Raw genomic sequence first — 22,656 nt, 5'->3', positions numbered from 1 at the left:
CTGACCCACAAAAACACCCTCCCTCCCCTTTACAGAAGAATCTAAGCTTGGCACTAGTTTTGAAATGTAGCTAACTGTACCCTGACTCCACTCTGGTATAGATACATAGTCTAGAAGATAGTACACATAATCAGGCTACTTTTTTATGAGACAGTATTTCCTAGTTGTTACACTATTAGTTAAAGCTCATTACATTCATGAGAATCTGAATGACCTACATTCTACAGTTCAGTCATGTAGAATTCTTATTGACATAGTGTGGATACCCATAGTTCTCTCATTTCTGCTGCATGACTGTGATTTGCAGAGAACAGAATTTTTTACTTCTCAGGTTTTGTTTCTTTTCTTCAGGTTTTAAAGAATTATGTGAAAGTTGGGCTAGATTTCCTAGGTTTTTACATTTTGTATTAAATATAAAGCAGTTTGAAGTAACTGAGGGAAAACTTAAACGAATGGTAATTGTTAATAGCTAAAATTTTAACAGTGTTTTTGTAACAGCAGTATGGTATTACTGTCTTTAGTGGGAAGTCTTCAACTGTACTATTTTTACTGAACAGAAAATTATTTGTTCTTGCACAAAGTGGAGTTCAAGTGGGAAGTACAGCAGTTTGCACATGAAAAAGAGAGCTGAAAAAGGAAGTAGACACCTGACCCTTCTTTGTGCTAAGTGCAGTGGCTTGTTTCCAGCTGTTGTTTTAGCAAGCTAATCCTCCTAACCTCTCCACCATTGCAAATAATCTGCCTTTTGACACTGGCCTAACACACACCATTAGACAGCTGTAACACATGCATCTGGTGGGCTGTGTGCAACTTTGTAGAGCCTAAATGCATTCCTTGTAGTGCAGAAAAACATTTAGTGTCCTGTTTGTTTGCTTAACAGCTAGTAAAAATGATTGTTCTAGTGGGTTTATGACAATGTATGGGGCTAGGCAGTATCATAAAATTAAGATCAGGTTGTATGGTAAATATTTTATACACATTTATGATCTTAAAACTTCATTTAGCAATCAGGAATAAAAAATATTAACACTTGATATATATTAGAAGTGATATTTTAAAAATGCCCAAATACATCAATTTCATTAACATTTCAATTACACAAATGGGGCAGACAAATCACTGATATATGAAGTTTATGTAAATCAGATGCAACCAGGTTTAGCTCAAAATTTAGACATAGATCTGCTGAAGTGAAGGAACAATTTACAAATTCCACAATGTTGTTTTTTCTAGTATATTAATTTAAATTTTCGGCTTCTCTATTGTGTATAAAGTGTCAAGCATCTTCCCCCAAATGTTTTGCAACCTCTAAGTAAAAAAGACCAGTGTTATTAAGTAAATATTTTAATTAGTTTGGTTTCCATTGAAGAAAATGAGCTTTTAAGGAAAGTTACAATAAATACTAAGATTTTTATTAACAAATATTATTTATGTTTTATTTATAATAATAATATATAATTATTTGTTTACAAAAATAAGTATCAATGGAGTCCAACTATTGAGAATTAGATATATTCATGGCTTGGTCATGCATAAGTCACTGAGTATTATCAGAGGTACCTCCAGTCATATACACAGTGGAATTGTGCTGATAAAATAGTTCACTGATCCCAGTTTATAAACATGGAGGACACTGAACTAGCTCCCGACGCCCGAGTCTCATGCCGTAGGCATTAGGCTACAATAAATGATTTGATGGGTCCCAGTGAAGGCAGTGAGGGAATTTGGAGCAGGCAATTTGCAGCCAGAATCATAGATATAGGGAGAAATAGAGAAAACAGAGTCTGTGTTTAATCTAACAGCAGTTATTGCTGTCACATTTTTGTTCCTTAACCAGATAAATTTTGTAGGGCCATTCTGTGATATTTAGGTTCTTGGTAGCAGCAGAATCACTGCAAATATGCTGAGTGCAAGCAGTATTCTTGTGCTGCAGAATTATTGTCAGTGCATTATTGGTGTGGGCAGATACACCGGTTTGTAGAGTTCATTTTAAACCGGCTGCATTAATCAGGGTTTCATTCACCTCTGGCTGTGAAGTTAGGAGAGGAAGAGGAAAAAGAACATGGAATCAGGTCAGTTATTGGAGGAGTATGTATCAAGCTCACTACTGGTAAGAGGTAAAGGTGGTAGAGTAAGCCACCCTAATATGATTAGACATGTTTTGTTTTATTTTACATTAAAAAAAATATAAAAGGCTGAGAGTGCTCTCAGTATGTGTCTCTGTGTGTCTGACATAGATAACTGCATTTAAAATCAAAAATACTGAACAGGAACATCAAAATAGAATCTCAATCTCAGACTGAGTTTCTTACTGTCCAGTTAAGTAGACAGAAGTTGATAGTCACTTCATGAGGAGGAACAAACACATACATCAGGGTCAACACTGGACTGATGTCTACCTAGCCACCACCAGTCCATCCTATGAGCCCAAACATAGTGATTGCTGCTTAATTTAGCTTTACATCAGTTATTCTCTGCTACACTGGGACTATACAGCTGCTGATGGGTTTTTACAGGCCCAAATCTTTAGCACTAATGGATAATTTATTGTTGGAGGAAATTACAACTGTCGGGCTATTGCATTTTTAAGGTGCATGTGGTTCATTGGTGTGGGTGTGAATCTGTCAAAAGCTCTAAAATGACAACGAACTCCTACTTCAAAGTAGCTATACATTGCCCTCTTGACTTATATGGATCTGTATAATTTGACGTTGTTAAATCAATGATAATCCTAATTGTGTACATACGAAAAAACAACCATTGCATGATGTATCTCTTACTGCAGCACTCTAAAATGTTGTTAGAAGATTGTTAACTTTGATGACAAGAGAGACTTTTACAAACCTACTTGATTTTGGTTGTTTTACAGCAATAGCATATGTGATCGGTTTTATCCATTTGTCAATTAGCCAAAGAAATTTGATTTTGTAAAACACTAAAGAGCACAGTTCCTGTCAAGCCTTACATCCCTAAAAAAAAGACACAGATTATCATCACACAGGTTATTGGTAACAGGGAATAGGAAGAACTCAAGGAAAGACAGCAAGATGGTGAGAATGAGTTGACTCAAAACTGATCCTTATCCAAAAACTTTTCGGTATATTAAAAGAAACCAACTGCTGAAACCTGTATTTCGTATTGTACATGGAGAAGAAATAGATAAGTGTTTTTTAGGGAAGAAGCTCTGATCAGTCTAGCTCCATGTAAGCTCTATTTTTTCCCCTGCAAAATAATAGTAGGGAAGTAGGCAATAAGCTGAACTAGCTGACTTGTGAATAAAAATTACTGGCACATGTGTTGTCTCCAGCAGACATATTCCAAATAACCTTGAAGAAAGCATCTCATCTCCAGGCTGAGAGATACAATTTTTATTCCTAGAGTATACACTTCTTACACAACTGGTTGACAGAGATGACTGACCTTTTTTTTTCATATTTAACTGATCTCTCTCTCTAGTCCTTTGTCTGCTGTTCTGAGTTTTGACTGTGGTCTGCGAGCTGTGTTGCAGAGGATATATAAGTATTTCTTTCATTAGGCCCTTCCAAGATTTCAGCTTTCAGTGAAAAGCTCAAATAGTTAATAAAATGTTATCAGTGTCAATTCTATAGTCTGTTAAACATAAATTGTCTGCAAATTTGTCCATTAATTTGCATATATAGCTCTATGATATGCTATTCAGAGTCACAGATTTTAACTTTTTCTACAGAAATAATATTTTCCACAGAGGCAGTCTCTGTCATCTTAATTTAATTGAATTTATTATGACTTCTGAGTCTCATATTTGCATTTTAGTTGAAGAAATAAAACTATATTACTGTCCAAAAACTGCTGAAGAGTATATTAAATGTCTCAAATGATTACTTACTATTGAGGTCAAACTTTGCTATACTTAGTGCCTGAAAGACAAAGATAAGGAGTTTCTGAACATTTCAAGAGTAGTCCTAGGTCTTTTAATTAAATCAGTCTGCAGTGGGTATATCCTCCAAAAACTGCCTGGAAGGGCTTCCACAGGTTGGGAACTGAATTAACTTAATTTATATGGAGGCAAAGAAAGGCAGTGAAGCAGCAGAGAACTCTGTGAAAGCAGTTGGCACCGAGCCATCTGTTAAGCAACAGCAACTACGTCAAAGATATCTAAAAATATATCAGTTGGTTTGGGAACATAATGCCCTAACTCCAATAAAAAGGCACTTTGTAAACAATCAAAAATTTGCTTTAAAATCAGTTGGATTTATTCATATAGCAATGAAATATAAGAAGTACTGCTCTCATAGACATTGTTAGTAAATCCTGAATAATTAAATTGTTTGTCCCTACTTCTCCTCTCTGGAGTAGAATTTTATTTCAGTCCCATTGTCTATCTCCATGGTTCCCCCACAGCCTGACACTTCTGTCATGTTCTGCCTTACTTTTTGCTTCACCTGAGTTTTTCCCTCATGTATTGTCTGCCCAAGCTGCCTTGTGCAGTCTTCCTTTGTAGAATTATAGAATGGTTTAAGTTGGAAGAGACCTTAAAAATCATGTTTCCAACCTCCCCTGCTATCTTCCATCCCACTCACTTCACTCACTTGTTTTCATTCAACTCTCATTTGTGCCCTTCTGACAATCCTACTGCTGGGACTTCCTCTCCACAATTCTGCCTTTCCACTTTAGCTTCCGTCTTCCCATGTTCCCTTCTCCTATCTAAACTACAAACCTCACCTTTCTTTGCAACCTCCAAACTGGATTTTCTGCATTTCTGTCTGTCTCCTGAACTCTTGCTTTTATTTTCAAGTGCTTCTGCTTCTGTGGAAACCCTCTTTTCCACCTACATCCCTCTTGTATGCATTTGTCTTTTTTGCATTACCACCTTATGCTTAGAAACTGGGGACACTTCTTTGCTGTCATTTTAGTATTTTATGCAATTTTACTCCAGTATTTTCCACCTACCTTTTATATAGTCGTCAGCCTCGGGTTTGAGAATATGCCTTCAGTCCCAGTTAAGGCATCAGTGTGACAGCTCTGAATGAAATACCTTCATTTTTTTCCTGCTAGTGCCCAGCAGTGTCATCATCGCTGTTGTAAGAGAGCCAGTGGCAACAGCCTTGATCTGTGATTCATTCTGTGCCAACACTATGGCCCCCTGCAGCAGGCAACAGCTGGCTGGACTACCAACAAAAACATTGCCCATGAAACAAGGCTGAACAGTCTTAATTCAGCCTTGCTAGAGTACTAGTAAAATGTGAAGGTGCTGAATCACTATTCTTTAATAGTTTCCATGCAGGCAGGTGCTGGTACCAGACCGTTAACTCGTGAATTGGACACAGATGAAAATCTAGGTTTGACATCTCTCCTCCACCCTTCTTTCAAAGGAAAAACACTGGAGGAAATATTAGAAAACCTGGCCACTAGCACTTTGGTTGGTATATTGTTAGGTGAAACCAAGAGTTGTAACAGCTAGACACAAGTTAGCTGTCAATCATTGCAGCACTGTTAATTTCATTCATATATATGTATAGCTAATTAAGAGTGTCCTTCCCAGTGTGATGGTTTTTTCAGTTCCTGTATACTGCACATTTTAAGTTGTGTTATTTGAGGGCATCCCAAAAGTGGGCTGTCCAGTGACTGATTTCAAGAGCAATGTCACTGTAAAAGTGGTTACTTAGCAGCAGCAGTTTTTTTAACATCTATGCAGTAAGGCTGCAAATATGAAAACCAGAAGCATTCCCATGTTTACAGAGGTCTACCTACAGAAATAAATATAAGCATATATATTTTGAAACAAGTATTTTTAGAAACTTCTGTTGAGGAATGTACTGCTGTTTGGACTCGGTGCCCTTTCAGATTTTGTTGCTTAGTCTATACATTTTTAATAATCATATTGCCTGCTAGCAGTGACATTTTGTGAAGGTCATTTTTCTTGTGAAGTTGGAGAGTGGACTTGAATTTCATTGAAGGACTCCCTGAGCTGCAGGATCATTGTTTATGGAACTCTCTTGCATCTTGTACTACCTTTGAAGCCTGTTTAGAATTTTAACTAATGATATCTTCAAAGTGTCGCTGTGCTCAAGGGCAAAAAATAAATTTCAAAATGCACTTTATATTTAAAACCGGTTTTGAATAGCTTTGAAGCTTGGTATTAGCTGAAAATAAAAGGCATAGATACAGACTTCCTATATATGCACACAGAGAGAATTCCATGTTTCACCAACTTTTTCATTGTCAGCAAAGTGTCTCTTCACCATTGCAATGCTTTTTTCTTCTATGTTATAAAAATCATCAGGTCTGTGGATAGTCTTAAGAATTTTTAATGTGATTGATAATTTAGTACCTCAGCAGGTATCCTTCTTTAGGCTATCCTTCAGGTAACCTTCCTCCATGGAGAGGTTTTAGTTTTGTCTACATCATTCCAAGACCACTTCTTCTCATTTCCCCTGTGTAGAAGCACTGTCACTGAGTTGCATTTATCTGGCTTTTCTGTTTCTGAGTATAGGATGGCAGATACTAAAATCAACATGCTACGCTTCAAATAAAAGAGGCTGTGGTATCAGCTACTGAATTGAAATTGCTTGGTTTTGTATAAACCAAAGTTCCAGCTTCCCAGAACTGAGCACATAACCAGTTTGCTTATTAATAAAATACCCAAAGGTTTACATGGTAGCTGTGTCTGATGTCTTCTGATACTGGCATATTCCTTTAAAACATGTTAAATGTTAGTGACAGTGTTTGAGAATATGGACACATGAATATCTGTACTCTTCAAGGATTTTTTTTCTGTTTTATTTATTGCCTCCTGCAAGCTTTTTATCCGTATAACTAGTATAGGACTTCTGGATCCTTCTTATAGGGATGCCTAGATTGGGTTAATTCTGTCATTTTCCTTCTCTAGGACTTTGTTTTTCTATTTGTAAACCAAAAGCTTACAAAAGTACAAGGATGCGATTTATAATTGAATCTTTCCCACAAAATATTTTGCCTGGTTTTTTTCCATTTTATTATTCTGCTATATCGAACTGCCAAGAAAATTCAGCTTATTCAGCATATCCTTATATTTAAGATGCTGATTTGTATTTCTGTTTTGATAGCTATACCGTCAAAGTGTTGTAGTTCGACTGTCTGTTATACCACGGATTTCACAGTTTTATGATCATTGCTACCAGTTGAGTTATGCCAAATAAGTTAGAATCTTGTTTCAGGACGTGAAACAGTGCGATCCACTGAACAGCAACTACTGTGGGGTAAATGAAGAGAGGGTGAGACTGTAAGCAGTCTTTAAGATGTTGTGTACTAACTAAAGTTAGAAGTTGGGAGACTGGATGGATTGTGTGTTCAAGAAAATTTGTGTTAGGAAGTAAGGACATAATGTTGTGCATGATTTTCCATCTGATTCCCTTTGTGGAAAAAAGGACTAAAAAGACAAGAATTTTCAGACTCTGCTTCCAGACTCTCAGTGCCCACTGCATATGGACTGCTTGTTAATAAAAGCCATCAGCCTATTTGGAAACACTGTTTTGCTGACATGATTGAAAGGGAAGGCCTCAGCCTCTGGCCACTATCATTACCATTTTACTATTTTCCTGCTTGCCTGCTACATGGGCTTCCCTTCGCAAATTTTTTTTTTCTATCTCACAGACTGATTTACCCTTCTCATGCCTGGGAAAATGCAACAGGAAAATGCACAAGATTGATGAGGAAGAGAAGGCAGTCTTTTCTTTGCTTATTCTCAAACACTTTTTCCTTTCTGTTTGAGGCAGTTGTTATTTCTGTGGTGTTGGTTAACGCTTTCTATATTTATAGGGTCCTGACTTTTATAATTTTCTATAGGAATCTTCACAGTCAGCTAACAGTACTACTTCCCAACACACTTGTCTTTCCCTATTTTATACAACCAAGAGAAAATTCTGTAATGTATTTCAGTGTTGAAAATTTAGCAACAACATTCTTTGACAAAACAAAATGAGATATTTTTACCCAATTTTTATCTGGTTTTATACATTTTTTTCTTAGCCTTGTACTTTGTCGCTCACTTTGCTATTTAATCTTTGATTGCAGGCCACTAAAGAAGTAATAGAGCGAGAAGCCCCAGGGATGGCCCTGGCAATGCTGATGGGATCACTTAATGTTACTCCTCTGGGCATGCTGTCCAGGTAAGATTATTTCCTTAAAAATATATGGTGAACTCTTTCCTTAGAAATACACATTGTTATTCAATGACTATGCACAAATTCCTGAATATTGCCATTATTATCAAGACTAGAAGTCCTAACTTCTCTGAAGTTGCCAAATTCCAAGAATAATAATTGCATTTTCTCTTTTAATTCCCTTTGTTGTCTCTGTTAGAAACTGTATCTTCCTGTATTTTCTGATCCATGTTATTTGTAATATTGATGAACACTGTTAAATAGCTGTCTTTTCATTCTAGAACTGTGGCATTTGGGTGATGAGTGAAGAATTTTTCTGTATGTTGTTCATCAAGTACTAAAATGCTTTGTTTGGCAAAAAACCCCAAATCTTTGATAAAGACAAATGTATTGTTTTGATATTGCTTTTATTCTAGTATCAGCAGAAGCTCTCTGTAGAAGGTAAAATGGTATTTTGTTCTATCCTTTCAGATATTGTACTTTAATTCCTAGAGTTTAGTATTTCCTACTAAATAACTAGTAACTGTTTCTCTGCTTGTAGTTATTCTGGTTTTTATAAGTGATACCTCTTATTCTGTATTTTTTTCTGGAGTTGATTTTTATTTTATTCTGTCAATTTGGTTCATTTTACATACAATAGACAGGAATAGCAATACCTTTCATAAGTTAATTTGCACTTACACATTATTTCAAGGTAAGTAAGAAACAATGGCTGTTACAGGTTTTTGATTTCTCGTATAATGAGGATATAACAAGAAAATAATTATATAAGAAATAAAGAAGAAACTTTTAAAAATACAAGTTTGTGTTCAGATAGTTGCATTTTTAAAGGACATTTAGATGAGAGGTTTAGTGATTCGACAAGGTATTTTTAAACTTTCCATACCCTGTATCACATATCTGAAAGGGCAACATTACCAAGTTAACATCTTCAAATTCTGTACCAATTAAAAAGTATTTTCACTTTTTTATCTGATAGAATTTTTTATATCAGTTTGTATTTATCTGAAAGGAAAGGATAACAGAATGCTACTCAAAGAGAGTAAGGCTAATTTAGCTGTTCTGTTTCTGACCAAGAAAAGGATAACCGCCACCAAGTTTGATCTAGGATGTGGTGTGATCAGGGTGGCTGAAAGGATATTGTAATGGCAGTGGAACCAAAATGCTGGATTGCATCCTGGCTCTTCCGTACATATAGACAAAAAATGACCCTTAAACTACAGCCACTTTCAGTAGTAATTAATGAGAATGATGGGAGATAACATTGCAAAGATGCTGCATGCAATCAGGCCTTAAAAAAATTCCCAATGAACAGGCCTAAAAGCAATCAGCATACAAAAGGCCATTATTTTTATAACACTGTTCAGATCATAAAGTTAAGTACACAAAATTACAACATTCTGATTTCTTGTGCAATCTCACTTCGACATGAATGCAATGTTTATTATAATTAGAATTTTTTGTAGAATTCCTATGCAAATGCTTAAGATGGGGAAAGGAAATTTACTTCTCTCTTGTTTGTTGTCCTGTGTGTAATGAGTATTGGTGCTCTTTATTCAGAATCTTCTCTGAATGCAGGCGCATTCTCTGGTATTTTTCTTACATCAGTTGTTGTTTGAAGACCCAAATGGTTAATATTTATTTTCATATACTTTCTGAAAATTGAGGTAATGCTGTAATCCCCTCTTACAATGAGAATTAAAGCACACAATAAAAGAGGTCAGAAACTTACACTAATTTTAGGTACAGAGTTAGGGAAATGTAAATCCTAATTTTTTCAAGTATAAAACATTAAATGTCACTTACCCTAAGCTTACCTCTCACTGACTTCATTTTGAAATGAAGTCCTAATGCATAATTCTGCCTGTAATTTCTTTGACTTTTCAAATAAAAAAAACAAAAGCAGAAGTTCCGTTGTGTAACATTAAGCTGACACATCTATAAATCACCTGCAGGTTTGGAAATGTTAGGTCAGTCATGTTGAATTTTATCACATGAACTTTTAAAACTTGTTACAAGTTATAGGCTGTCTTCCTGCCCTAGGGCCAGCATTGGCAAGTTATTTTGTAGGCTGGGTAGGGCGCAAATGAGGGACAGCGACACTCTCATTCTCAGTTCAGATTCAGACCCAGAATCGAGAAGGGACTGTCTTAGAATATTAAAGACCTTTTTATGTGTTTCCTGAAAGTGTTTCCATTTCTTCTCTGTGACCTTCCAAAACTGGCCTTATCCCAGAATTATCTCTTCCCTTCACCTGATCCCTTGCCTGTCAACTGCCTGTGCCATGCCAGTCTTTACTGTGGCTTTTTAAAGCACTCTCTGTTCCCTTGCCCATCTTTTCTGCTTTTAACAGCATATTTTCTTACCAGGGAGATCATGAGGTTTTTTCACACGATATTTTTTTGCAAGCCATGCATTTCTTAGGTACTTTTACTTACTTTTTTGCACGCTCTCTTGAGAAATTTTTGTCAGCTCCATTTCTCTCTTGAGCCATTGGATCTGATTATTGGCAGCCAAAACTTGCAGTTTTCAGGAGAAACCAGTTTTCAGCTGGTTTAATCCCTTTTTTATTATCGGTTGATTGTACTGGTTATTCAGCTTATAATGTTCAAAATTATTTAAAGTGGAATAGAAGAGCCAAGAAGAAGACTATTAAAGGAGCTATCTGCCAAACACAATTCCACTGCATTTTTATTTCTCTGTGGACAATTCCTATTTCCTTTGTTTTAAATCTGTCATAAACTGTAAGCCATATATGGGATTTGCTAGACTGAGTTTGTGCTCTGTAGGCTTGACGACTGCAACAAGAATAAATGAAGACATTTCTTTAACTCAGGCTCTTCATCTTTGTGCTGCAGTAGAGCATTCCTCAGCTACCAGGAGTTCTTTCTGAACTGAGTGTACGTAGTGTGAAAGAAGTGAATATGAGAAAACAGAAGCTAGGAGTCAGGCAATATTCAAACTGCCAGTTGAAAGCAAGACTTCTCTTCAGGCTAGCTTGACTATGATATCAGAAGTTCATTTTGTGGCACAAAAATGATCTCTCTGCTATTTACTTCTGAGCATTATGACAGCTGTCACGGAAATACTTGCTACCCTGATAAAAAATGCCATGTTACCAATAAATGACTTTAATCACTGAGAATTATTTGTATAAGAAGGAATCCGGAGAAGTTGGCTACCCAACAAACCATATCCTTTGGCTCAAAACTTTTGGTAATGCCATAACTGGAAATTATTTTCTTTTCTATTCTGTCTTCACTTGTAACTTGTTTTTTGTTCAGTAAAGTGATTGTCACAGTTTCTCTTAACTCTAACCTCTGTGTCTTTGTGGTTTGGTATTGTCCTTTTACTTTTTTCTTATCCTTATATCCCAGTCCTGTGTTTTTCACTGCTGGTTTCATAAACAGAAGAAACACTCTTTACAACCTCAAGACAAAACTCAGTAATTTTAAATTATTTTTTTTTTGAAAAATACTTAGCTAAAATGTTGAAGGGTCAAACTAAACAACAGAAAGCATTTGCTGCTGGAGTGTTTAAGTTCAGTCTTCCATGAACACCAAAGGAATTCCCTAAAGACAAAAAAAGTGAAATAAAAACTTCCATCTTTGATAGTTAGTTTTGTCTTTTCTTGAGGGAAAAACTGTTAGAAAGAATTAGATTTGAATTGCATAAGTGCAATTTTCACTTGATAATTACTACCCTCTTCGCGTTTCTTATGTTGCATCTTTTTTTAAAAAAAAATGGACATATTTGAATTAATGCAACAAGCACGACTTAGTATTTTTACCTGGCCAGGAACATAGTGTTTGACACCATCAATTACATTGCAAAAGAACATGTGTAGGATCAAATAGGGACTATATCAAATAGTTTTTTTGGATACAAGTAAACAATAGGATTAAGCGAGCTACACAGATCTAAATAAAGATGGAAATCTATCCAGTCTTTATACTATCAATTCAATGTTAGATGCTGTCAGCCTGGTTTGATGCTTTCTCAGTTCAGCTTCTCCTCAGTTCTTTTATGAGAACATTATCAGCAAAGATATTGGAAATTAGGTTTACAAAATCTGATAAATCATTGAATGTATCCTAAATGCTTTGGTTTTGTTTTGACGGTGGAGATAGTTGCATGCAAGAATTTCAGTCTGTGTTTCTTTTTTTTCAGACCTGTGTGTGGAATCAGAGGGAAAACTCTCATAATTAATCTACCAGGTAGCAAGAAAGGGTCACAGGTAAGAAGTGTTCTTACTGATCTGCTAGTGAGGAACCATGATGAGTACTTCTCATTGTCCTGAATGGTAGAAAGTGCCCACTACAACAAATTTTACAAAAGTGAATTGAAATGCATATTCATGTAAGTGAACACACCGTCACTCTCAGCCAGGGACAGTACAATTCCAATCTGATTGAAGGTGCTATGTGAACCAAGACAATGTTACATGTAGTACAAGCAAGCACTCACTCTAGCAGACAGTACTAATGAAGACTATAATAGTCTCTTACACTTCCTCCTTCTTCTCTAGTTAGCTTGTACCTGATCCCTGGGTTGTCTACAGCAAGAAGGCGTTCTTTTTTGCACAGAAATAAGAGGAAGGCAGAACATTAGAACTTGCTGGAGTATGAAGAACATTCCCAATTTTGATCAGCAAGAGGGAAAAAAGGGAACATAATTTTTGAGCATTTGAGGATTTTTTAAAATCTTCTCAATATTGCTGTCTGACTTTTCACCCTTTATACAGTTTGTTTTCTTCCTGCATTTTGCTTAGTTTGGACAGAGAAGTTAGGCTTTATGTTTTTATTCATTCTTTCTTTTTGACTGTAACACAAATTTCAGCAGGAATTTGTGTGTGTGTGTGTGTGTGTGTGTGTGTATGTGTGTGAGTTAGTAAGGCTAGATCTTTCACTGATTTCCATGTTGTTGGCTGGTAGGAAAACAATCTTCACACAATTCTTCACAATACTGCCAAGCTGAATAGTGGGCTGTACAACCTGATACAAAACTGCTAAGGTAGATTGTCCCATCACAAGAAGCTATTTCTTCAGGGCTCAGACTATGTCAGTGGCCTTATTAAAAAATGTCTTTGCCTCTGGCCTCTAACAAATGCATATCTGGTAGACTTTTTCTGAACAATTAGTACCCATTCACAGAGGAGACAGTACTAATGTGTTTAGCAGCACAGCCCTGAAATCACTGGTTTTTGAAGACTTGTCTCTGGAGATAAGTAAACAGCATTTATGTGGGCTGTCATCTGGAAGTTGAAGAGGAAATGTTTTGAATGCTATGATCTCAAGAAGCCACCTTAGGTTTTCAGATACATTGTCAACGTGTTTCAGTTCAAGGACTCAGTAAGCCCTCCTATGATTCTACCATTCCTTAGAGCCTTTTTAGGAAATCTAATGAGACTGGAATTAAAAAGAAATTTAAAAGTCTTCAAAACATGCAACAGGAGTTGAAGGGTGCTAAGGTGGAAGTATACCTTCTTGAAATTCTTCCACTTATGAGTGGGAAGTCATAGGGATGTACATGTATTTAACATCGCAATGGCCCCCACATGTTAAAGAACTGATGCACCAGTAAGAAGATTATTTCGGAAGTGAGTACTTCTTTTGTTGAATTATAAAAGAGATTAAATAGCCTACAATCTCTAATGGTTTTTATTGTGTTCAGTAGCACTACTGACATGCTAGGTACAGAAGCAATTGTCATTTTCTGTCCTGAGACAATCAGACTGTGAAGACAGATAAATTGCAGAAATGAAGAAATGAAAAAGTGTTAATAAGTATTTTAACAATAGTTTGATATAGAGTAAGTAATAAAAAAGAAAATTCTGCTGGAAAGGAAAAAAAATGTCGTATAATTGCATTATACAAGCAAGCTTTTGATAAACTGATGTTTTATTTGCTCCTGTCGTGATGATACTCTGTCCTGTCACAGTTTATTTTAGTACAAAGCATCTGTAAAGTATCAGATTTCAGCAAAGATTTTTAAGATGAATAGTAGAAAAAATTGTTCCCTAACAGGCTGACTCTCAAGAACCAAAAAGGATAGATTGTTACCAGGAATTTCTCTCATTTTTCTCTTTTATGACTTGCTAATTTCCTTTCCACTGTATAAATATGATTATATAAGAAACTTATATGAAATTTTGAAATTGCAGCAATATACATATTACTTTAATAAGACATTAAAATATTAATGGCAGCAGTGTAAATGCTTAATCTCAAAAATTAACCGCATGCCAAATGTGTTTTCTCCAGAGAACATTTTTGTGGCATGTACCACTGAATCCAGATCTGTAGAATACTTCCATTTTTTCTGGTCTCTTTTTTTCTTTAGCCTTGCAAAAGATAGCTAATGTTATGAAAGAGGGCAAAGTGTGACATTACCGGGTACTTCTTAAAATCATTTGGCCTATGGCAATTTTCATAAGTGTAGTAACAATTGCCTAACACAATGAGTTTCACAAATAACATGAGCTTTTAGAGTACTTACTGAGAACCATTGCAACAACAATCAAGCCAACAAGGTTCTATTTCAGTGGTAGGAGTGGGGAACCTGATTCTCTAATGAGTCAATTATTAATGTACTTTTTCACAATTATTGGTCGGTTCAGGGATTGTTGTCCTTGTTTTTCACTTACTGGAGGTCTGTGTTTTTGCTGAAGTAATGGTGGTTGTATGTTTCATTATTTTAAACCATTTAAAAAGTAATACTATGGTGGCATAATAACTGTGGTTTGCAGTTAGATTATAAGTCATAATTTTTATTATCTTTACAAATATGTTTTAATATATATTAATTTTATACAGCATCTTACAATCATCCAGTTTACTCCAGTTCTTCACAGTACCAAACTGAACCTTTAAAGAATTTATAAATATGTGAAGTGGTCTGACTTATCATTCATTACTCTTAAAGGAGTAACTGAAAGATGTGTTCTTATTTAGAAGCTTTGAGGAAGTAGTGTTTGTGAGTCATGTTTCACTTACAAAGTGGCTTATATAAACTCCAGTAATTTCCGATAGATGCTTTGCTCTTTGTTTTGTTTATGTAGTCATTTTTATTTATTGAAAAGAATTTATTTCAATATCTATTTATAAAATTTTTATCATTATTTATTTTCTAGATACTCTAAAATTTCAGAATACGTTTTTTAAGATCTTCCTTATGCTTGAAACAAAACTGAAAATGAAGTGCAACACAAGGAATAATTGCCAGCTTTGCCTGTCAACTTGTGTGTTCCCTGACTGCATCACTATGGCAATTCATTCTTGTGACCCTGCCATTATTTTCCAATAATTTAATGTTTATATGCAGTCTCCTCAAATGACATGAAGAAAACTTTTTATCGAGGTGCCTGACAGGAGAATGAGACATTAGTCATAAATTGAAGAGGGTAGCTTCCAGCTGGATAAAAAGAAATGGAAAACCAAACCAAAATGAAACAAAACCCAATCAAACAAACAAAAAACCCCAACAAAAAACACTAATTAAGGATTAGAACAGGTTGTCAAGAAGAGTTGTAGAGTCTTTGTTCTTTGATTTTTTTTCGAGACTTGACTGAACAAAGCCCTAAGAAGCCTGTCTGAATTTCTTATTGACCCTGATCTGAGCAGGCAGCTGCAGAGCATGACATCTTGGGGTTCCTCTTTGATTTGATGAAATGCCAGCATATTTTAGCGGCACAGGTAGCTATATATGTGTGTGCCCATAATGGAATGAGAAAATTGCACAGTGTCTGCATTTTTGCTCTCTCCAGCCATATAAAATAAACCTTCTAATTGTTTTTAAGATCATAGAACAAAGGGAGGTTTGAAAAATAGATTATTTATGAACCATTTTTTCTGAGTTACATAGCATTATAATAACATCAGTGTAGTTTGTAATTCTTCCAGTATATAGGATAAGTCCATGAATAAAAAGGGATATAACTGTATAAAAGTTTAATTATGGAAACCCTTATGAATTGTTCTCTAATTGTGAAGGAGCATAATAGGAATGATTTGAAGCTAATATCCCTGCAGGGATATAGTTAATGTTTTTATTCTGCATTTTTGTAGCATTCTGCCAGCTGCTGTGAACTGTTTTCTGCATTACATATTCACAAAAATTTAACTCTTGTTTTCTGAAGTTTTAATACAATATTAGGTTAATTACAGTAGCTGTGCAATTTACTCTATTTGCATAAAAAAAGGCAAAAATATATAGAACAGTCAGCAGGTCTCATTCTGAGTTTATTTTTTTTACCCTCTATGAGCAATTGCATTGGACAGGTAAGGTTTTATTTACAATTGGGTGAAAAGATGCATCTAAGTCCCAAATATATTTTAAGAGTAAATCTGAAAGATCCTTATTTACTTCTGCAGGTAACTTTTCATAGTCATTTCTCTTCTTGTTGTGCATAGGAATGCTTTCAGTTTATACTGCCAGCCCTACCTCATGCCATTGATCTTTTGCGGGATGCCATTGTAAAAGTAAAGGAGGTACACGATGAGCTTGAAGATCTACCTTCACCACCACCTCCTCTTTCTCCTCCTCCAACCACCAGCCCTCACAAACAGACAGAAGACAAAGGAGTACAGTGTGAGGAAGAGGAGGAAGAGAAGAAGGATAGTGGAGTTGCCTCAACAGAAGACAGTTCTTCTTCACATATAACAGCAGCAGCTATCGCAGCTAAAGTGAGTCTGACTTGTTTCCCTAAGAGACCCCTTTCGTTTCTATCTCAGGTACTTTCCACCAATATTCATTTGCATGTTAAGACTGTATATTGAGATCTCTGTGGTCAAACAGATGTATTTTAGGTACGTTTTGTAGAAATATAACATCTAAAAAATATAAGAATTCTGTTTCAGTAGGTGATTTCAAATTTCAGTGGGAGATAAATGATTTATTATCTTGATGTTAGCATATGTTTTTATAATACTGTTCTGATGTGACAGATAGTTTTAAGTGGGTTTTTTTTAGTTCAAAGTACTCACACACCTGAACATGCAAAGTCCATTAGGTGGCATGTTACGGAATCACAACAAAATTTTCTAACCCGTAATATCTAATTTGAAATTAAAATGTTGGTTTCTGAAAACATTGATAAAAAGTATGACAGAGGTAGCAGATTAAGTAATAAGATATCCAGATTACTATATTCCAGTGTGCATGCCCACATAAAAGATGTGAAATTCTGCCAACAAACTAAATATCATCGTATTGTCTTAATAGCCTTGCATTACTCAAACTAAAATAATAAATTGGAGACTCAAAAAAAAAAAATAACACCTGTAAATAATTTCTGTTCAAATTTTAAGTGTTTTCCAAATAATTATTGTATTATTTGAAGCAATATATAAATATTTACCTCAGTTTTATGTCCAGTTTTCAAGTGAAAAGACAATGTATCCCTATGTGTTTGGAAAGGTTTTTTTCCAAACTGCTTTGTTCTATATTTACTCCACAAATTGTGCTTTTAATTCCTATTATGCGAATTGAAAGTCTAAGTAACTCAAAATTATATTAAACAATTTTTAAACCAAAGCAGCAACATTCTAACTCCAGAAATGTGAATTCAGGTCTGAGACATCTTGACATTTCTAAGACAGCTGCAGCTGGAGATCATCTCCCAGTATACAGGAAATCCTGATTACATATGTCTTTGCAGGGATGAATTAAGGTAATTATCACTTGCAAGTATCAGTTTTTATTAATGCAAACTTTAAATTGTTTAATTTTTTGTGATATAGGCAAAGACAAATAATATATGCCATTTTTAATGGCAGAAAATACCTGAGATCTAAACTGGCTATGTTCACATGAACTTGGCATTTCAGTGTCACACTCGTTTTCACCTCATTCCTTTTTGGTCATTTGCTTGTATAGTTTCATGTTTTCCTGTCACTGTATTCATAGCTGTTATGTGTTGTGCATTAGAAGCATCCATCCTACACCAGTTCAGCTGTTATCATGGCAAAAGGTGAACAGCCCATCCCTGGTCTCATCAGTTATTGCCATCACGCAGCAGGCAGTGCAGGAGAACTGGTAAGAGACACTTCCAAGAGGCTTTTGCACTAACACTAGCTAAAAATATACTGCCTGCCTCCTAGTCTGTGTGTGAACAGACAGTGTTAGTTATTTTCTTCTAACAAAGACACATTATTGCTATCTTTTAGAGCACATGCTACAGAAAATATCTGTTTAAGATATAGGGCTAAACAAGGTGAAGTTCACGTGTTTTGTCAGTTTGAATCATTCAGCTGCTGAAATAATAATTGCTATAAAGCCTGTGTATCTGATTAGTCATAGGCTTTATCATCTAATATACTCAATAATTGAATATAATTAAAATAATCTCCTAAAATCACTGCTTTAGAGCTATGAAATTGTAACTTTTTCCCCTTTGTTTGCCTTGCTTTGCTGCTTTTTTCTCAATAGATTTTTTTGTCAACGCAATACAGCATTTGCACTGTATGTTCATGGTTTGCTTTCATCACTTGCAGTTTCTCCTTCATTTTTATTTTCTGTTTAGAAATAGAATTTCTCAAAAATGGAAGACTTCAGGAGTCAGGATACAGTGGTCTTAATATAAATTACTGGATTTTAGTGAATAGTAGACGACTATTTCAATGAACGGTAGAAAGGACCTGTTCCCCTAGGCAAATAGTAATTTAAACCATCAGTCAGATCACCTGATACCTCTGTATTTAAAACATGATTCTATGTCTCTTGAAAAGTCACTTAGGAAATGGGAAGACTTTAAAGTTCATATACCTGATTATAAAGCTATATACATAGCTTTGTCATACATATACATGCATACATACATACACTCATTTATTGCAATAGTTCATTTTTTTTTAGTTGAGGTTACTAAACTAGAATTTGCACTGTATTCTTCAGTATCAGTAGGATGGTGATTTTAGCCTCTCTGAAGCATGCTGTTAAGATGTCATCCACGTTTATGTGCCCTTTTGCAGATTACTCTTGAGCTATTGTATTGTGCACTCTATAATCCAAATCAGATCTTGAAACTCAGCAGAAGGTGGTTAGTTTTTTTGCAGGTTACTGGGGTTTTTTAAGCTGTCCTTTCTCTATGTTATTAAGACATTTTTTCCTCTTGTATAGCAGTCACAGTAATTATCGTCTACTTGATTATTTTCTTACCTCACCAGCACTGTCAATCTTTGTTCCAGTCCTGGGCAGAAGAGAATAAAGAACTCATATATTTTCCTTTTTTCACTTCTTGTCAATGCTTAGTTCTCTAATCTGAAAACGCAAATATTTAAACCAATATAGAAGTATTTCACAGAAAGGCCAGGTCAGATTAAACTTGTAGAAGCAGTAACTGGTGGATACACTGAATATCTTTCTCTGTCACTTCATTCATTCCTCATTCATTTCTCTCTTCGTCAGTACGTTACAACAGGTTTTCCACCCCAGCTAGTGCAAACAGAAACTGTTTTCGCTGAATTAAGAGGTTTTTTGTACCTCACTTAGGGTTTTGAGATCTCTACCCTGAATTAAATTATTTGAAACTGGAAGATGACTAAGAACTTTTAGAGAGAGACGTTATAAATGCTCAGTGTGACTTTGTGAAAGTTTAAAAAAAAAGTGTATCCAAAATGCAATAATATTCCTGCCCTTCTTTATTGCAGATTTCCATGCTCCAGGAAGCACAGAAATTTCTTATGGTTTATTAACCTCTTTAACAGGGTTAACAAGAAGTTGCCTTGATTAGAGACTTAGATTGCCTAAATTTAATTTGTTAATTTTTAAAGGAAAAAAAGCTAAATATAGGTGAGAAAAAGCAGACACTCCCCATATCACATTATAATTTTATATATTTCTGTTTATGCAGTGTACATAATAGTACCTTCTCTGAATTCAGCAGGTTGTAGTGATTTAAAGAGAATATTAGTTCTGCTTTTAGCAATACAGCACATTCCACTATCATATTAGAAAAAGAGCAAAATTTGTAACTGTGAACTAACTTAATTCTCTCAGTGCAATTTTTTTCTAGAACTTAAGAGTTCTAGGCAGGTTTATATATGAATTGTTTTCTGGGGATTGTATTTTATGTAAAGGTAGTGATGCAATAATTCTCATTGGAATTAAATGCCTGTGATCATCTTTTCCCTTTATCTTCAGCTTCCTTTTCTGATTTATGTCCTGACTGAAATTTTACTTTAATTTTTTCACAGGCAAAAACCAGTATTACACCTGCAGTTCAGTAGAAACTGGGGTTGTCTCAGGCACTTTGTTACAAAGAGAGACGTTTTTTTATTATGGAAAAGATTGTATCAGATAAAATTTTAGAAGCAGTAATTGATCAATATGGTAGAAAATAAAAAAAAAACCTTTTCTTTCCTAAAGAGCATGAGACAATGTGAAATATCTGGTTACTCTAGAGCAACCAGAGTGAACTGGAGAGAACTGGATCATGGTATCTTTTGCAAAAGCAGTATTGTTATTTGTGTTGTGGGGTCTTGGAGTGTACAAAATGATAATAGATCATGCACAATCATCTCAAGATGTGTGCAGCTTTGTATCAAAGGAGTGTAAAGAAAAGCTGTCTTATTTAAAGACTTAAAACTGTTCTTTTATTGTCTTTTTTATTTTATGCCTTTCTCAAGATATAATTTTTTGCCATATTATCCTTAGGCATGGAGATTAAAAGGAAGCATTAAAAGTTGTAGGTAGTATCTATGCCAATATAGAACTTAGGGATGCCAGCCTATTTTTGGGTTTAACAAATTTAAGATGAGATTTCAGGAGAAAAAATGAACAGAAGGCAAATTGTACTTCTGACTACAAACAGTCTGAATGTTCAGAATATCATTGAACTTGTTTACCTCTTAAGTAGATCACTAAGATTTTTAAATGCTGACAGAAATTGACTGGCAAAAAAACCGCTGTTAGTCTAGAAACACAGCAGTAGAGCAGAAAGGAAGCAATTGGTGGCACACTGTGAACAAGATCTCTTTTCACACAACTTATAAACAGGTTATAGACACGAGAAACTCTTAATATGTGAAGGAGTGTATATGGTGAAATCTCCTAGGTATAACCCAGTATGTCTAAGTCAAAGTTGCTAAGTTAGACATAGTCATTATTTATAGATGGGAACCAAGGAAGTTGAGGAAGTGGGAAATGACATTAAAAGAAAAGTATTTAATGATGTGAGTATTAAGATGTGTCATTTTAACTACACCGAGACAAGCAACAAAGCTGTCTTAATGTCCTAAGAATGCAACAGATAAAGGATTCAAGCTAGGATTCAAGCTTCTTCCTGGCTTCTGTGTGCCCTCAAGTCTTACAAGGCAAGAATGCTCAAAATGCCTAGATGCAGACCGGGTAGCAGCATATCCATTTAAGAAAAAATCCCATCTGGAAATGCCCAACATTAGTGATTTAGCTTGTCACTGGATCTTCATTTCTTCCTTCCTCTTATTGTCTGCTACTGCCATTTTCCCCAAACATGGGGGTTCTTTTGGTGGTTCACTTGGAGCTTCAACATCAGGCTGAACTCAGAAATTCTTAATGAGGAGAAAGATCTTAAGATATGTGTGTGTCTATACCTTCAAAGATCTGAATGTCTACACTTTCTGGTTTGTTGTGATAGAGAAGTGAATTGCTGGAAGTAAGAGCAAAGTGATCTTGTAAAATTGCTGCCTTTGAAAAAGGAAGGGGTTAGAATAATGAAAACCAAATCAGAATAACCCTTTGTAAACAGTGTGTTATAGTAGAATCTATTGCATTTTGAGTTGTAGAATTAATGTTAGAGATCACTTCTCCTATCTGAGGTATTTATCATTTCTATGTCTTAACATTTTACACTAAATAAATAAATAAATCATTATGTTAAAATAGTAATCTAGTCAATTATAAGGCTGGTGTGATAGCTATATGGCTGGACCCAAATATTACAGTAATAAAAGCCAACAAACTTTCTAAGACTCAGCATATAAAGTTCAAGAAAGCTTTATTCTCGAATTCATTCCTCTATCTCTTTTCTTTAAGGCTGAACAGAAGGGACAGAAGATAAAAAGTAATGATAGATTCACTTTTATAACTGAAAATAAGAATGCTTTCTCACTGTTGTAAGTTGGTGTCATTTCATTTTTTTCACCAACTAGAGGATCTGTCACTAAAATTCAAGCTTAGAAATATAATCATAGAATAGTTTAAATAGAACCTTTAAATAGTTTAAATAGTTTAATAGAACCTTTAAAGGCCATCTCGTCCAAACGCCTACAATGATCAGGGACGTCTTCAACGACATTGGGTGTTCAGAGCCCCATCCAGCCTGACCTTAAAGGTTTCCAGGGATCAGGCTTCCACAACCTGTCTGGGCAACCTATTCCAGTGTTTCACCACCATCATTGTAAAAAATATCTTCTTTATATCTTGCGTATATCTACCCTCTTTTAGTTTAAAGCCAGTACCCCTTGTCCTATCACCACAGGCCCTGCTAAAAAGTTTGTCCCCACCTTTCTTATAGCCCCCTTTAAGTACTGAAAGGCCACAATAAGGTCTCCCTGGA

The 22,656-nt window shown here is 35.2% G+C and overlaps 1 protein-coding gene across 26 annotated transcripts in view; it reads left to right on the top strand.

The window, feature by feature from the left end:
* The window catches only part of GPHN (gephyrin), a 284,198-nt gene that overhangs the window by 170,817 nt on the left and 90,725 nt on the right, over positions 1–22,656 (top strand). For 13 of the 26 annotated variants that reach the window (XM_064658384.1, XM_064658383.1, XM_064658385.1 and 10 more), the window contains 4 exons: positions 8,032–8,126; positions 12,291–12,357; positions 16,532–16,804; positions 18,048–18,155. In XM_064658384.1, the coding sequence (XP_064514454.1) occupies positions 8,032–8,126; positions 12,291–12,357; positions 16,532–16,804; positions 18,048–18,155 (543 nt within the window). The remainder of the gene's footprint in view (positions 1–8,031; positions 8,127–12,290; positions 12,358–16,531; positions 16,805–18,047; positions 18,156–22,656) is intronic. The other 13 variants (XM_064658388.1, XM_064658402.1, XM_064658398.1 and 10 more) reach the window with 1 other exon arrangement.

The sequence above is a fragment of the Pseudopipra pipra genome, chromosome 6 (assembly GCF_036250125.1).
Source record: "Pseudopipra pipra isolate bDixPip1 chromosome 6, bDixPip1.hap1, whole genome shotgun sequence".
NCBI lineage: Eukaryota > Metazoa > Chordata > Aves > Passeriformes > Pipridae > Pseudopipra > Pseudopipra pipra.
Note: the sequence above shows the minus strand (reverse complement) of the source record. Positions and strands in the feature narration are given on the sequence as shown.